Source organism: Amblyraja radiata, chromosome 12, assembly GCF_010909765.2.
Source record: "Amblyraja radiata isolate CabotCenter1 chromosome 12, sAmbRad1.1.pri, whole genome shotgun sequence".
Lineage (NCBI taxonomy): Eukaryota > Metazoa > Chordata > Chondrichthyes > Rajiformes > Rajidae > Amblyraja > Amblyraja radiata.
The window spans coordinates 41847014-41863949 of record NC_045967.1 but is presented as its reverse complement, the minus strand read 5'-3'; the positions used below and the strand labels follow the sequence as shown (position 1 = coordinate 41863949).

Genomic DNA, 16936 nt, shown 5'->3' with positions numbered 1-16936 from the left:
TCCCGGGGTTTCAAGGTACAGTACCTGTGATCCACAGTCGGGTCGGCAGTTCCACAGCCAGCGTGGGAAAGTTTAAAGTCCGGGGTTCCCGCAGCTGCGGGAGACCGCAAAATTGCGAGAGCCTTGAGGTGCTCAAGCAGCTTGTCCGAAACGGCACCGATTTCTGCCATTTTTCTGATCCAGGTAAGTTGTTGGAAGTTGTAGTTGAGCCTTTTCTTTTCCGGAGCTCCGCAAAAGTCGCCGCAGGCAGGCGCCATCTTGCCAATATGGTGCCAGCACAATAACCTGACCCTCAACACCAGCAAAACCAAGGAACTGATTGTGGACTTTGGAAGGAGTAGGAGGGGGACCCACAGCCCCATTTATATCAACGGGTCGATGGTTGAAAGGGTCAAGAACTTCAAATTCCTGGGCGTGCACATCTCTGAAGATCTTTCCTGATCCGAGAACACTAACGCAATTATCAAAAAAGCTCATCAGCACCTCTACTTCCTGAGAAGATTATGGAGAGTCGGATTGTCAAGGAAGACTCTCTCTAATTTCTACAGGTGCACAGTCGAGAGCATACTGACCGGTTGCATCGTGGCTTGGTTCAGCAATTTGAGCGCCCTGGAGAGGAAAAGACTACAAAAAGTAGTAAACACTGCCCAGTCCATCATCGGCTCTGACCTTCCTTCCATCGAGGGGATTTATCGCAGTCGCTGCCTCAAAAAGGCTGGCAGTATCATCAAAGACCCACACCATCCTGGCCACACACTCATCTCCCTGCTACCTTCAGGTAGAAGGTACAGGAGCCTGAAGACTGCAACAACCAGGTTCAGGAATAGCTACTTCCCCACAGCCATCAGGCTATTAAACCTGGCTCGGACAAAACTCTGATTATTAATAACCACTTTCTGTTATTTGCACTTTACCAGTTTATTTATTCATGTGTGTATATATTTATATCATGGTATATGGACACATTTATCTGTTTTGTAGTAAATACCTACTATTTTCTGTGTGCTTAAGCAAAGCAAGAATTTCATTGTCCTATACAGGGACACATGACAATAAACTCACTTGAACTTGAACTTTTTCTAATTGTGGTTTGCACTAATGCATTGATTTAGTTTGCATTGTTCGCTTGTTTTAGAAATCTCATGCTTAATTTGCAGACTTACATCTCTGCATCTAATAATTCATCACATATGATAATGGAAGAAACAATTGAGACATGAGAGTTTGACTGACTGATGTTTTGCTTGTCTTTGATTTTCATCTAGATATGGCTTCCGATGGCTTTAGGAATAACACTTTAGAGAAGAAGGTAAAATTATATAATTGCTGACAGTAACTGAAGAAATATTGACATGGTGCAAACTGTAACACCATGATTAATTAAACAGCTTATTACTAAGTTGCCGAATGTAGATGTTTGAAGTGGATACAAATGGGCAGACTTTCTCCAGAGCTTCATGCCCATTGCAGCATGTCATTCCTACCATCCAATGTACCTCAATGCTGCCTCATACCTGAGAGACCTGGAGATTGAAACCTCTGTGTAACTATGCTAAATAATGTAACAATATTAGTTTTGACTGAGCACAGTTGAGAGACAAAAGGCTGATTAGAAGACAAGCTGTTCTTAATAAATTTCAGCAGTTCTACTGTCTCTTCCCAAGGAAGAGGCAACCAAACAGAAACTGGAAAATATTGTAAAGGCTTTAACTTTTAAGGTTATTGCAAATTATTTTATTGAACCAAGAAATGGCTGGGTGACAGTATTGTTTTTAACAGTCAGCTCATTCCTGTACCTCTGTAAAATTCCTTGTCCCACCAATACTATCCTGCCGTATTTGGTTCTGTGGTGGGTCGAAGAGTGGTGAGAATATTCACTGGGATGCTATGGAATTTTTTTTCCTATACATTTGCTTAATTTAAATAGTAAATTAAAAATATCACCTGCCTGTAAATTTTACAATATAGTGAGTAAAATGAGCGAAATGTATATATTTAAGAAAATTATGTATTTTGGAACTTGCTTTTCATTGTTGAAGGAGCCAAGCCATTTATTACTTCACAGTGAGTTGCTTAGGGGTATATTGCTCACGGAACAACTCACCCTGTCCAATAGAGCAGGACCAAACTGTACTCTTGGTAATGGCAGAACATTTAGAAGCAGGTTTAATTTACAAAAGTTTTTAAGATGCTGACATTAATGTGAATAAATGGAACCACTGAAAATGTTTTTAATTGAGCCCTGTGTCAAGGAGAACTAATGTACACTTGCTGGCTTGAATTAAGGTTCATTGGTTGAAGCAACAAAAGTAAAAATTAAGCCTACAGAATGGCAGAGTTTAATACAAAATCTGATATGGTATAGATGGATGTAAATATTTAATGAACAAGAACCAAACTCGATGAAGTGTTTAATTTCTGAATCCTTTATTCATTACAAGCTAGCTTAAACAGTCAAGTGGATGTGATTGAATCAGTAAAGCCTGCAGTTAATCCTTTAAAGAAGAGGATTTTAATATGAGTATTCAGTAGACGCAGACGAGACTGCCGTATTAGGCCAGATATCAAATAACGATGAGATGGAGTACAGAAAAGAGATAAAGAACCGTGTAACCTGGTGCCAAAACAACAACCTTTCCCTCAATGTCAGTATGACAAAGGAGATAGTGATTGACTTGAGGAAGGAGTCTCGGTATACATTGATGGTGTCGAAGTAGAGATGGTTGAAAGCTTCAAGTTCGTAGGTGTAAATATTACCAACAACTTGGCTTGGACCAGCCAAATCAAAGCAATGGCCAAGAAAGCACACCAATGCTTCTGCTACCTTAGAAGGCTAAGGAAGTTCTGCATGCCATACAGATGATGTAGAAAGCATTTTATCAGGATGCATCACAGCATGGTATGGAAACAGCTCCATTCAAGACCGCAAGAAATTATAGAGAATTGTGGATGCAGCCCAGACCATCACGCAAACCAACCTCCCTTCCATTGACTCCATCTATACTTCATGCTATATACTTCTCGGCCACCAGCATAATCAAGGATGAGTCTCCCCCATGGACACTCCTTCTCCCCTCTCCCATCGCTCAAGAGGTACAGAAGTGTGAAAACGCATACCACCAGATTCAGAGACAGTTTCTTCCCAACTGTTATCAGGCAACTGAACCATTCTATCACCAACTAGAGAGTGGTCCTGACCTACCTTAATCTATCCTGGTTTATCTTAATTGGAGACCCTTGGACTATTGTTAAATGGACTTTACCTTGTGCTAAACATTATTCCCTTTATCCTGTATCTGTTCATTGTGGACGGCTTGATTATATTCATGTATTGTCTTTCCACTGAATGCATAGCATACAACAAAATAGCTTTTCCCTGTACCTCGATACACATGATCATAAACTAAGCTAAATTAAATTCAGTATGAGAACAGGGAGTGCAATGTCATGTTACAGTTGTGGAAGAAGTTGGTAAGGATATATATGGAGCGGTGTGTACTGCTCCATTTGCTTTTTGCAGGATGCTATTAAATTGAAAATACAGTATCTACAAGGATGTTACCAGGTCTGAAAGGTTTGAGCAATAAGGAAAGTAGATAGACTGGGTCGTTATTCCCTAAAATGTCAGAACCTGAGGTAACCCGATAGAGGTTTATAAAATCATGAAGGGCTTCAGCCTTTTCCCTAGGGTGGTTTCTTGACATTGATATTAAGGTGAGAGGGGAAAGAATTAAAAGTGTAGTGGATGGCATTGATATTAAGATGAGAGGGGAAAGATTTAAAAGGGACCTGAGGGGCAATTTGTTCACACAGAGAACGGTGCATGAATGGAACAAGCTGCAATAGAAAGTGGTAGAGATAGGCACAATTATGACATTTTAAAAATACTTGGACAGGTAGAATGAACAGGTAGAAGGGTTTGGAGAGATATGTACCAAGCTCAAGCAAGTGGGACTCGATTGGCATGAACAAGTTGTGCCGATGTGCTTGTTTCTGTCCTGTATAGCTCTGTAACTCTATTCAGCATTGGTGAATTTACTGAAATTGTATTTGATATTATGTGCAGTATTAATATTCAGTGAGGGCTGAATATTAATTCCCCCCCCCCCCCCCCCCCATCCTTCTTGGGATTTTATTTGCATATTCAACTTGGGCTTCTTCAGTCCTTTTTTATCCAATTTTTATTTTAACAGTTGTGAGTTGGATTCTCCTGGTCTTGAAAACTGATATAAAACCAATTTAGTGGATTTTTGTGGTCTGTCAAACAGGGTTTTCTGCTAATTGTCATCAATCATTGCTGCTACAGTCATTACTTCCCTGCCATTTCAACCATCATCAACCCCTCCATCTCTTCCTTCCAAATGTCACAAAAACTCCCCAGAGCAGCAGTAGGCCAGCAAGCCACCACACCAATCTGACTGGCTACAATGGGGAAAACAAGACTCATGTTTTTTTCCATTTTCTGTGTGGATTCAATTGGAAATGTCAACCCTTGAATGTTTGCATGGCCTTAATGTCTTGGCCTTCTAATGCCTTTTCAAGTGCAGGACTTAAATGACAAATAACATAATTTGTCCATTGTGATGATGAGTTTAAAGGAAGATTGTAGAGGATTGTAGAGCAAATATAAACGGCAGATCAGACAGCATCTGCGGAGGTAGATGGATAGCCAACATTCAACCTTTCAGATGGAGGCCCTGCATCAGGGCTGGATATCAATGTGTGATCAAGATCTGTTTGACTTGGGATGCTTTTCTAAAGCAGCTGTAGATATTACAGCAGAATGTAAAGTCATTGAACATACAATCCTGTATGCTGAAGATTGGAGGATTGCAGTAAAATAAATACTTGGAGTTAGAAGTATCTGCTCACAGACAAGATAATTGGGTGCAGCTGGAAGTGCCTATGCTCACTGTCATTCTCTTTCTTTTTGTGTGGTGCTTCCCATGGAGACAAACAAGCACCACATTAGAAGGCATTGTTATACAGTCTTTGCCAATCTCTGAAAATATTGCAAATTTTCAACCTTGGCATCATATAAAGAAGATGAATGGCATTTCATTTAAAATGTCCTTATCATATTTATGCAATTTCCTACTCAGCTACTGAACTCGCTTTGCAAATTGGTTGAGAGAAACTGAACTAAAATTAAATAGCTACAGAAACTATTAAAATCAATTGCCTATGGCACTTGCTTCTGAGTGATGCATTGACCATTTAACAAAGGAAGGATGAATAGTGTTGGCATATGGGAATGGGGTCAGATTACAAAATGGATCTATATTGATATCGATAGCTGTTGGCAGGAGAATGAACTTAAGTCACATAATTAATGCAGTGATAGTTATTAAGTTAATTCTGTCCATTTATTGCCATGGTCAATAATTAATTCTGTGATCAACTTAATGAATATCATTCTGATTAGAGAATGCTTTTAAATAAGGTAATGTTCTGAAGAGCTTTTATTCACTGAACTTTCTGCAAACCTTCAATGAAAGCAACTTTACGTATGGTCTTCAGAAAGAGGCTAATGTGCCTTTGAAAGAAATGCAGAGCTATGGATCTTTGGAGGAATGTTACCGAGAACACAAACAAAATGGTGATACATTACATAAAAGCTTACATAATCTGTAATTGTAAAAAAAATGATTGATGGATTGTCAAATGCCGTAATTATATAGTTTTTCATTCACAGGATATGAGTGTCTATGGCAACTAAATAAGCACAAATTGATATTTCTGAACTCAGTTGTCTCGGCTGTTAAATCAGAAAAGCTCAAGATCATGAAATGGGAATTGCACTATATCTTTGAAATAGTTATCTTTGGTCTCCTATATGATGAGCAATTTGTCAATGCATAGGGTGGGTATGGGGTAAAAGGAGACAAGTGTGTCTGTGCGGGGGGTAGTTAGTGTGTGTATGTGAGGTGGTTAGTGTGTGTGTGAAGCCGCAGGCTGCCCCTCCCCCCTCGCAACCGCGCGTTGAGTGGACAGAACCAAGTGTTCCGGCAGTATCAAAGTTAAGAAAGCATTTGGTTTAGAGATACAGCATGGAAACAGGCATTCAGCCCACCGAGCCCACGCTGATCATCGATCACCCTTTCACACTAGTTTCATGTTATCCCACTTCAGCATCCACTCCCTACACACTAGGAGACAATTTACAGAGGCCAATTCATCTACAAACACGCACATCTTTGGGATGTGGGAGGAAACTAGAGCACCCAGTTGAAACCCACACGATCACAGAGAGAACATGCAAACCACACAGACAGCACCCAAGGTCAGGATCAAACCCTGGTCACTGGCACTATGAGGCAGCAGTTCTGCAAACTGCACCACTGTGCAACCATCATCTAGAAGAGCTGGTAATAATCAGCCACATGAGATAACTACTCCAGAATAGTTAGTTTACACACTATCTGAGATGAGATCCTGACCATTAATTATTTGCAAAGTGATCTGGAGTAGAGCACATTAATTGTTGACTATTTTGCTGCACATTGTGGTTCTAAACCATATATAAATATAATTATTATCACTAATATAGCATTTTTAGACTGTGACATATAATATCAGTATTGAGAGAGGGAGGATTCCTTTCAGCTTCTGAGTGAAATATGCCCCAAAAAGAAGAAACATTGTTGGAAGTTGTATCTGTGATTTTAATGGATCAAAATGACCCATCAGATAGCCACAAAATGCTGGAGTAACTTAACAGGCAACATCTCTGGAGAGAAGGAATGGGCGATGTTTTGGGTCGAGACCCTTCTTCAGACTAGAGTCTGGGGAAAGGGAAACGAGTGATGTATATGGTGATGTAGAGAGATATCTCTCTATATATCGCTCTACGTTATCATCTATATCTCTCGTTTCCCTTTCCTCAGACTCTAGTCTGAAGAAGGGTCTCGACCCAAAACGTCACCCATTCCTTCTCTCCATAGATGCTGCCTGTCCTGCTGTGTTACTCCAGCATTTTGTCTCTAACTTTGGTTCAAACCAGCATCTGCAGTCCCTTCCTACACAAAATGAACCACCAGTTGACTAAAATAATATTGAATTATTACATGGATTTAAAGGCACAAGTAACAGCAGATCATGGAATCTTGAGCAAAACACAAAGTGCTGGAGGAACTCAGCAGGTCAGACAGCATCTATTGAGAGAAATTGACAGACAACTTTTCACATTGGGAACCCTCTTCAGACTGATATATATTACATCTTGTACCTGAACACCAGGACTAGACAACAAAGTTCCATAGGCTTTAGTGGGACAGCACATGGTTGCAGATAAGCTTGCTGCATGAGTGCAGGCACCTGATCTATAATAATAATACATTTTATTTAATGGGCGCCTTTCAGACATCTCAAGGACACCTTACATAGTAATCAGAATAAAAACATATAATTGGAATATAACAAGTAATAAAGACATCACAGAGACACAAATTAAAAACAGAATTCAATCCAAAAACAGAAACTCAAAAACACAGTGTGAAGAGAGAGCAGCCGCAGCCAAAGCGCGCCAGCGTCCACTCTCCCTTCACGGCAGCCATCTTGGACACAGACCTACAGGGCTACAATTAGACAAAAAAAAATCATCCCCCCACAGTGGATAGCACTGTGGAGGAAGGCACAATGTCCAGTCCCCACCCCATGTTCACCCCAAAGTCAGGCCTATTGAGGCCACCGCAATTGCCTCTACGGAGGCCCGATGTCCCTGGCCGTTCTCACCGGGTGGTCTTGCCCCGGCGTCGGGAGAGTCCTTTCGGCGGCTGGGCCACCTGGAACGGCCGCTTCCTGGTTGAAGCCCGCGGCTGCCGAAGCCGACAATGCCGCGGCGGTTTGGAGCTCCCAGGCTCCCGATGAAAAAGTCGGCGCCGCCTCTCCACACCGCCACCTCGCCGCACTGCCGCCGCTCCGCAGAACCCGCAGCCCGGAGATGTTGCTCTCGGCGGTCCAGCTCGCCAGAGCTCCAGCGCATCGCTCCAGCGCGTCGCTCCAGCGCGGCGACCCAGGCAAGGCATCGCCCGCTCCACTCCGCTCCGCTCCAGCGCTCCAACGCTGTGCCGCCGCCGAGGCCGAGGTGCTGGGCGGTCCCCGCCAGGAAACGGCGCTCCAAGCCCGCTGGTAGGCCACGAGGATCTAATTACATAGTGTCATTGCTCACTCTGGTCCCACTTTTTTTTTTTTTTGATATTTTCAGCAGCTGACAAGACTAAGATTGTTCAGAGAGCTTTCTGTGTGTACAGATCAAGCTCCTTACTATGGCAACAATAAAAATTGATATCAATATAACATTCCTAATCTAATAAAGCATTACAAGGAACGTTATTAAAACTGATACTGAACTGCATATCTGACCAAAAATTGTCCAAGTGATAGTTTAGAAGGAATATGATGTAAACAGTGTGATGCAAGTGATATAGGATGATGTTTGTTGGGTTTAGATGAAAGCACATCTGTCAATTATGAAGCAAATAAAATCCAGTGTGAATTTAAGGCCAGTATTGGAAGAGCCCACATATAGCAGAAAGTTCAAGAGCTAGAAGAGATTTCAGCCATGATGGGCTTTGAAAAAACAGGATATTTTTTTTTAAATTGAGGACTTGATGAGAATTGAGATTTGGTCAACTGTGTGTTAGTTCATCTAAACTGAGCAGAAAGTTATCTAAAGGAAACAAATGGATGAAAGCTTGGAAGAAGACGATCCAGTATAAGCCAGGAAAGGAGTTGGATCAAGAGGTGGAATGGACATGGTGATGACATGGACACTTGAATATGTTATCGGAAGCTCATGGCAAGCTCAAATATGACTCCATGGTTGCAAGCATTCTGGTTTAGTCTCAACTATGTGCCAGGGGAAGACAATTTGGCAATACTGGAAGGTCAAGAGAGGTGTTGCTGACACGGAGCTGGATATTAAAACATGCATATGTTTATACTACATCTCATAGAAGTCATGCAATGCATATACAAGGACCCTAGACTTACACTTTCCAAGGTGTTCTGTATGAATCTTCGTGCATATATGGTAATCAACCTATTTGCAATCTCGTCCTAACAATATTTGTGTTAGCAATCTCCACATGGGATCAAGGATCTCAAATCATTAAGCTTTTACTTTTAAATCACTCGTATCTGGTTCTGTTAGATTCTACTTTGTGTGCATCATTGTGGTCTCTCCTTGCTCCTGATTCTGTACAAGTGCCTGCACCGGTAGAATACCAGGTGCTGAGGTTGATGAGCACATCTGAAATAGCTGGAGGTCTCTGCAATACTGGTGTTTCCTTTAAAGCTCCATCTAAGATGTGAAAGTCGGAAGAGCTTGTTCTTCTTCTCACAGATATTGGACAGAAAGAAAACTATTTTACATCCACAGCATTAAGAAGGTGGTTTCAACTTTTTGCTGTAATGACAACTAAAGCCAATAGTTGGAAAATGAAGGCCTGATTTTTTTTCTTTTGAATATCAACGTTTTTGTTCAAATGTATTTTTGCCAATGCATTTTGGTATCCTAACTGGAGCTATTTAGATTAGAAACGTGTGGGCTAATTTTTACTTTATGGGTATTGTATTTACTGGATGCAGTCATCAATTTCCTGTATTTGTATTCTTGTGCAGAGATATAATCATCAAGATGAAGACAATCTGCTGATCAATCATTATCCTTTTTACCAGAATAGCATCAAGGATATGCCAGAGCTCATACGCATCAAGGAAAAAAGAATGTCTGAAGTTAGAAACATTTGTGGCTATGTATCACAGGTGCATACATCCTATCCAAAGGTCAGTAACATTTATTCATTTCTGATTATATATGGCATTGTCAAAAGTCAGAGAATAATGTGGAACATGGCATATGAGAATGTATTTAGTGTGATATAGTTTCACTTCACCACTGGAAATCATGCATAAAATAGGTATATTATAGTTTTGACCTGCTTTCTAAAATGTGATTGAAAATAGGAATCTTACCAATGGAGTGGAAGGATGTTATATTGCTACCATGTGAAATTGTGTTGTTTATTGGAGAAGATTCGTCATTACATCGGGTCTGTCTGAGCTGCACATCAGTGTCAGTCCTTAGTCAGTCAATATAAATGGAGCTTGAAACATTATTGTTAACTGTATGCCTGCACGTTAGCAACTTGCAGTTTATTCCACATTTTAGTCTTTAAAATACTACTGTTTTTACTAATTTAAATTGAATCTGATAATACAACCCTGCATTATTTTGAATTTACAGTATGTGATGTTTAATCAAAATCTTTTGCTATTGAAAATGAAAGCATGCCAATGAGAAATAGTTAAAATAAAATACCTTCCTGATTACAAACATGATACTTGGCTCACAAACCTTGGCATGGGAGAATAATAGAAATCTTGCATAGAAATCTTGTAAACAGACAATATTGTCCGGATTACAAACTGTAATGCAGAATTGGTATTGAATATTTTTAATCCACATTCATTAACTTTGTTTTAGCTGTCGTGCACTTAATAAAGAATTTAATGGTAAGAGTACAGAAAAATATATTAATGGAATGATAACAAAGGATAACATTTACCCCCAAATTGGTTTGGTTTAGTTTAGTTTAGAGATACAGTATGGAAATGGCCCTTCTGCCCATCATATCCAAGCTGACCATTGATCACCTGTTCACACTAGTTCTATGTTATTCTATTTTTGACTATTAAGGAATTTTATCCTATTAAGGGAGTGGCTCTGGAAATCGTGGACGCATTGGTGATCATTTCGCAATGTTCTATAGATTCAGGATCAGTTCCTGTGCATTCGAGGGTAGCTAATGTTATCCCACTTTTTAAGAAAGGCTGGAGAGAGAAAACAGAGAATTTTAGACCAGTTAGCCTGACATCGGTGGTGGGGAAGATGCTGGAGTGAATTATAAAAGATGACATAGCAGCACATTTGGATTGCAATAACAGGATGGAGTCAGCATGGAATTACGAAGGGGAAATCATGCTTGACTAATCTTCTGGACATTTTTTTAGGATGTAACTAGGAAAATGGACAAGGGAGAGCCAGTGGATGTAGTGTACCTGGACTTTCAAAAAACATTTGATAGGAGATTAGTGGGCAAAAATTAGAGCACAAGGTATTGGGGGTAGGGTACTGACATGGATAGAAAATTGGTTGGCAGACAGGAAACAAAGGGCAGGGATTAATGGGTCACTTTCAGTATTGCAGGCAGTGACTAGTGGGATACTGCAAGGCTCCATGCTGGGACCGCAGCTATTTCCAATATATATTAATGAAGGAATTAAAAGTAACATTAGCAAATTTGCAGATGACACAAAGCTGGTGGCAGTGTGAACTGTGAGGAGGATGCTATGAGGATGCAGGGTGACTTGGACAGGTTAGGTGATTGGGCAGATGCATGGCAGATGCAGTTTAATGTGGATAAATGTGATGTTATCCACTTTGGTGGCAAAAACAGGAAGGCAGATTATTATCTGAATGGGTGTCAAGTTGGGAAAAGGGGAAGTACAATGAGATTTGGGGGTCCTTGTTCATCAGTCACTGTAGGTAAGCATGCAGTTACAGCAGGCAGTGAAGAAAGCAAATGGCATTTTGGCCTTTATAACAAGAGAAGTTGAGAATAGGAGCAAAGAGGTCCTTTTGCAGTTGTACAGGGCCCTAGTGAGACCACACCTGGTGTATTGTGTGCAGTTTTGGTCTCCAAATTTGAGGAAGGACATTCTTGCTATTGAGGGAGAACAGCGTAGGTTCACAAGGTTAATTCCCGGGATGGCGGGACCGTCATATGTTGATAGAATGGAGCAGCTGGGCTTGTATACTCTGGAATTTAGAAGGATGAGAGGATATCTTATTGAAACATATAAGATTATTAAGGGTTTGGACACGCTAGAGGCAGGAAACATGTTCCTGATGTTGGGGGAGTCCAGAACCAGGGGCCACAATTTAAGAATAAGGGGTAAACCATTTAGAACGGAGGTGAGGAAAAATATTTTCACACAGAGGGTTGTGAATCTGTGGAATTCTCTGCCCCAGAAGGCAATGGAGACCAATTCTCTGTTTGCTTTCAAGAGAGAGTTCGTAGACCTCTTACAGATAGCAGACTCAAGCGATATGGGGAGAAGGCAAGAACAGGGTTCTGATTGTGGATAATCTGCCATGAATGGCGGTGACTGGCTCGAAGGGCCGAATGGCCTACTCCTGCGCCTATTGGCTGTTGTCATCTACACGTTAGGGGCAATTTACAGAGGCCAATTAACCTACAAACCCCAACATGGGATGTGGGAGGAAACTGGAGCATCCAAGGGAAACCCACGCAGTTACAGGGAAAATGTGCAAACAGCACAAAGATAGCATCAAAGGTTGGGATCGTACCTGGATCTCTGGCGTTGTGAAGCAGCAGCTCAACCACTGCACCACTGTGCCACACTGTAGTCTCAATGATTTTCCTCTAAAGTCATAAATGTCCCATAGTTCTGTGTATGTACTGTTCTCATGTATGTAAATCCATAATATTCATGGCCTTACATTTGTTCTTTATTTAAAAACTGTAGAATTTAATATTCAAAGTCAGGAACTTACCAATTAGCTACTGCACTATTGTCTTTTACAACCATCTGCTGACAGAACACATTAACCCAACATAAATTAAGGCTTAAATAGGTTAGGTGACATACAGCAACATCCCTGACTGTGATTGCATCAGCAATATTCTTTAGGGTAGAAATATGCAGCAATAAAGAAGTCCACAATGATCTGTATGATCATCTGCATTGGTCAAAACATCCTAGATGTGACTTTTAAAAGTACAGTGCCCATCCTATTTTTGTGGCTAACCAGTGGTTTGCATCATATAGTGTAGCCTCTGTATTTCTGTTCATAAAGTCTTCTATGGGCAGTGGTCATTGACAAATCCACACCTATCTTCTGAAGAGTGTTTCTGATCTGTCGGACAGGTGTTCAGGTGTTTGGGGATTTTTCTTTATTATAGAGAAAATTCTTCTGTCATCAGCTGTGGAGGTCTTCCTTGGCCTGCCAGTCCGTTTGCAATTAGTAAGCTCACCAGTGCTTTCTTTCTTCTTAATATTGTTCCAAACAGTTGATTTTGGTAAGCCCAAGGTTTGGCTAATGTCTCTTAACAGTTTTATTCTTGTTTCTTAGTCTCATAATGGCTTCTTTGACTTTCATTGGCACAACTTTGGTCCTCATGTTGATAAACACCAATAAAAATTTCCAAAGGTGATGGAAAGACTGAAGGAAAGACTAGGTGCTGAGAGCTCCCTTACACCTGCATTTAGGAGGCAATTAAACACATCTGAGCAATTACAAATGCCTGCGAAGCCCTGAGTCCCTAACATTATGGTGCCCTGAAATGGGGGGACTATGTATAAACACAGCTGTAATTTCTACATGGTGAAACCAAAATGTATAAAAACACCCTTTAATAAAATCTGACAATGTGCATTTTAACCACAGACGATTTTTTAAAATTATAAATCTCAAATTGTTCAGTACAGAGGCAAATAAATAAATGATGGGCTTGAAATTAACGGTTGCCCTGTTGCCAATGTCCACCTAAAGTCCCGCCGGGCAACCTAAAAGCAAGCCCTGTAATTTTGCCCGGCTTGGCCCCCCTCTCTATCTCTCTCTCTCTGTCACTCCCTGTCTCCGCCTGCCATCTGTGTCCGGGTCTCCGCTCTCCGGCCTCTCCTCATCCGCTGGCACGGCCGGCCGCCTTGCACATGCACACTGCCACGGCCAGCACATCATCGGTCCCCTGCACATGCACACTGCCACGGCCAGCACATCATCGGTCGCCCTGCACATGCGCACTGCCACGGCCACTGGTCGGCGCCGGCCGCTTTCTCCCTCCCTTTGCAGTGTGGGAGATCTGGCCGCCATTGCTGTCCGGTCGCTGCCTCGCCGTGACCGTTGAAACTCAACGCAGAATCACTCCCTGGAGCTGGAGTAACTTCCTGGAGTAACTCTTGCTTCTTGGTTTTCTGGTCCTCCAAAAATATTCCAAATGGAATTTAAACTGGAGGTGGTGGAGGGTGGACTTAAGAAAAAAAGGGTTCTTGGAGAAAAAATAGCTACCTTAAATTTAGTTGCGTCTGGTTGGGTAACTATGGTAGGGTGAAGACTATTCCATGCTTTAATTGTGCGGGGGAACTCCATGGAGCAGACAGCATCTCTGGATAGAAGAAATTGGGTGACGTTTCGGGTAGAGACCCTTCTTTAGACTCCCTTTGGTTTAGTGTTTTTAGTGTTTAGTGTTTTTAGTGTTTAACGCTCCATCTCTGGTATCACTTACCATCAAGTCAAGTCAAGTTTATTCGTCACATACACGTACGAGATGTGCAGTGAAATGAAAAGTGGCAATGCTCGCAGACTTTGTGCAAAAAGACAAGCAAACAAACATCCAAACAAACTACAAACAGAATGGAACAGAATCACATATTATTTTACATATTAAATGTTGTGGGCGGAAGGAAAAAGGGAAAAAAACAGCACATAAAAAAAAAATAGTAGAGTGGTACAGTAAACGTTAGTCCCTGGTGAGGGAGTTTACAGTCCTAATGGCCTCTGGGAAGAAACTCCTACCATTTGCACATCTGTAACTTGACATCCAAACTTTTGTACTCATTGCCCTGACTTATTTAAGGCAAGCGTGGCCAAATATCTTTTTCATCCTCCTGTCTACCCATGTCACTACTTTGTAACTCTGTCTTTCTGTTTTGCCCTCGTTTAGCTTACCAAAATGTAGCACTTGTCCCCGTCAAAATGAAATTTCATCTGCCATTCCGAGACTCACTTTCCCAGTTGATCTTGATACTTTACTAATTTTAGATAACCTTCATTGTCCAGTGCATCGCCAATTTTCATGTCATTTCCAAACTTACCAATCCTGCCAACTACAATCTCATCCAAATTATTAATAGAAATGTCAAACAGCAGTGGACCCAGCATCGATCACTGCGGCATAGCATTGGTCACAAGCATCCAATCTGGGGAAAAACTCCATTACCACCCTTTGATTCCTATCACCATGCCAATATTTTTATCCCATTGGCTGGTTCACCTTGGATGCCAAGTGAAGTGAACTTCCATACCATCATGCCTATCATGTGGAACCTTGTCAAAGGCCTTGCTATATCATGTGGAACCTTGTCAAAGACCTTGCTAAAGTTCATGTCAATCACCTGTCAGTGTTAATCCTCCTTGTCGCCTCTTTAAAAAAAAATCATTTAAATTCATGAAATATAGTTTCACAGCAGCGATAAATTTCTTGAACAAATAAAATATCTCATGTAGATGTTCTTCGCCACCAACCTTTCCCTTTAGCCTCCTTGGGATCACTTTTCCACCCTCTTACACCATTGCAATATCAATTTATTCAGCAGTAATACTTGCCTGTAGCTGGAGGAGTGTTGATTAAAGTGCGGGTGGACACAAAACGCTGGGGTAACTCAGCGAGCCAGGCAACATCTCTGGATAGAAGGAATGGGTGACGTTTTCAGTCGAGACCCTTCTTCAGAGTCTGAACAGACTTGATTAAAGTGCGATTGGTCCATTTAAGAGCCGACATCAAAGTTTGCCCTTGAGTGCGTCATACTGAGGATTTGCCAAACATCAATAGGGAACATTCCTTTCAAGCTGGCAATGTCAGTTTCAAGTTAGGATTCTACAGGAAAATGCAACATTGCTGTTCTGTGAACTTGGTGTTTGAAGTTCCTTATGCAGCTTTCACAAGCAACATTAGACTTACACACAATGCGATATCAATGACTAAAACAGCATTTCTCTGCCTTTTTATGTTTAAGCCTGTTCTTGTATTCTTCATGCTCCAACTTAATCTGCTGCCATCTCGTTAAGTGTTAAATAAAACCTTGTGTTAAAACATCTTTTGCTATTGGGATGTCAGTTGACAGTAATTTCGGGGAGCTAGTTCTAGCTAGCCACCAAATTATTTATGAGACAGATGGCAACTTATTTCCCACTATGACTACGCAAACTAAGGTTAAGAAATTCTAACAGTGAAACTTTTGACCTGATTTTAGAATTAAATCATCCTCTCACAATTCCCCCGGCTTGCTAAATTTTTGTTCTTTACATTTGATAGAAATTAGAGTCTATGGCAGGCATTTCCTTTAACAGTGTAGGCCTGCCTCAGCATTGCACAGGAGAATCAGCCTGTTCAACAGTTAGACTTTAATCCACAGCCTTCCAGTTTAAAGGCAGGAATGTTATTTGCAGAACAACAGCCAACTCATAATAGTAGGTAGAAAATAATCTAAAACCATAGATGCATCATCTGGACAGTGACAAGAACAGCAAATGCAGGTTAGAGAGTAAATTTCAGGATTTATGGCAAATATTATTTCCTCACATGTTGCCAGGAAGAATATGTGATGACATGACAGTGGATTGATTGAAAATTAGCTGAAACCTTAAAAGGATAGCAATCCAATTGTTTTTCTGAAAGAATTAACAGATTGGTTTCCTTGCAACATAAAAAAAATAAAGTCAGGGTCTACGTCACTCATGAATTAATTAGCACATTTTAGATAAGACCATAAGATGTGGGCTTTTAAACCTGCATTTGAGACTTTTCAAAACAATAAAGAGATACTGCTCAGGTAGATTATGGTAGTCTGAGAGGCGAGTAAAGGTATTAGCAAATGAATGGCATGAGTAGGTGTGGGTTTTAATGGACATGCATTTGCATAACCCTAGAATTCCTTTGCCCTGATGCCAATTACTGCCAATCAAGTGCACTTGATTAAACAGAATGCGGCATCATCGGGTCTGGAAAGGGCACAGTGCTCATTTATTATTTCATGATAAGTAAAATACTTTGGATGCTGGAAATCTGTAATAAAAATATAAATTGCTTGAAAAACTTAGCAGTTCAGACAGTATCTGTGGAGAGAG

General features: G+C 41.0%; 1 protein-coding gene across 5 annotated transcripts in view; it reads left to right on the top strand.

Moving 5' to 3' along the window:
* dlg3 (discs large MAGUK scaffold protein 3) overlaps positions 1-16936 on the top strand; it is a 418354-nt gene that overhangs the window by 88412 nt on the left and 313006 nt on the right. For 4 of the 5 annotated variants that reach the window (XM_033030629.1, XM_033030627.1, XM_033030625.1 and 1 more), the window contains exon 5: positions 9625-9789. In XM_033030629.1, coding sequence (XP_032886520.1) covers positions 9625-9789 — 165 coding nt within the window. The remainder of the gene's footprint in view (positions 1-9624; positions 9790-16936) is intronic. The other variant, XM_033030626.1, reaches the window with a different exon arrangement.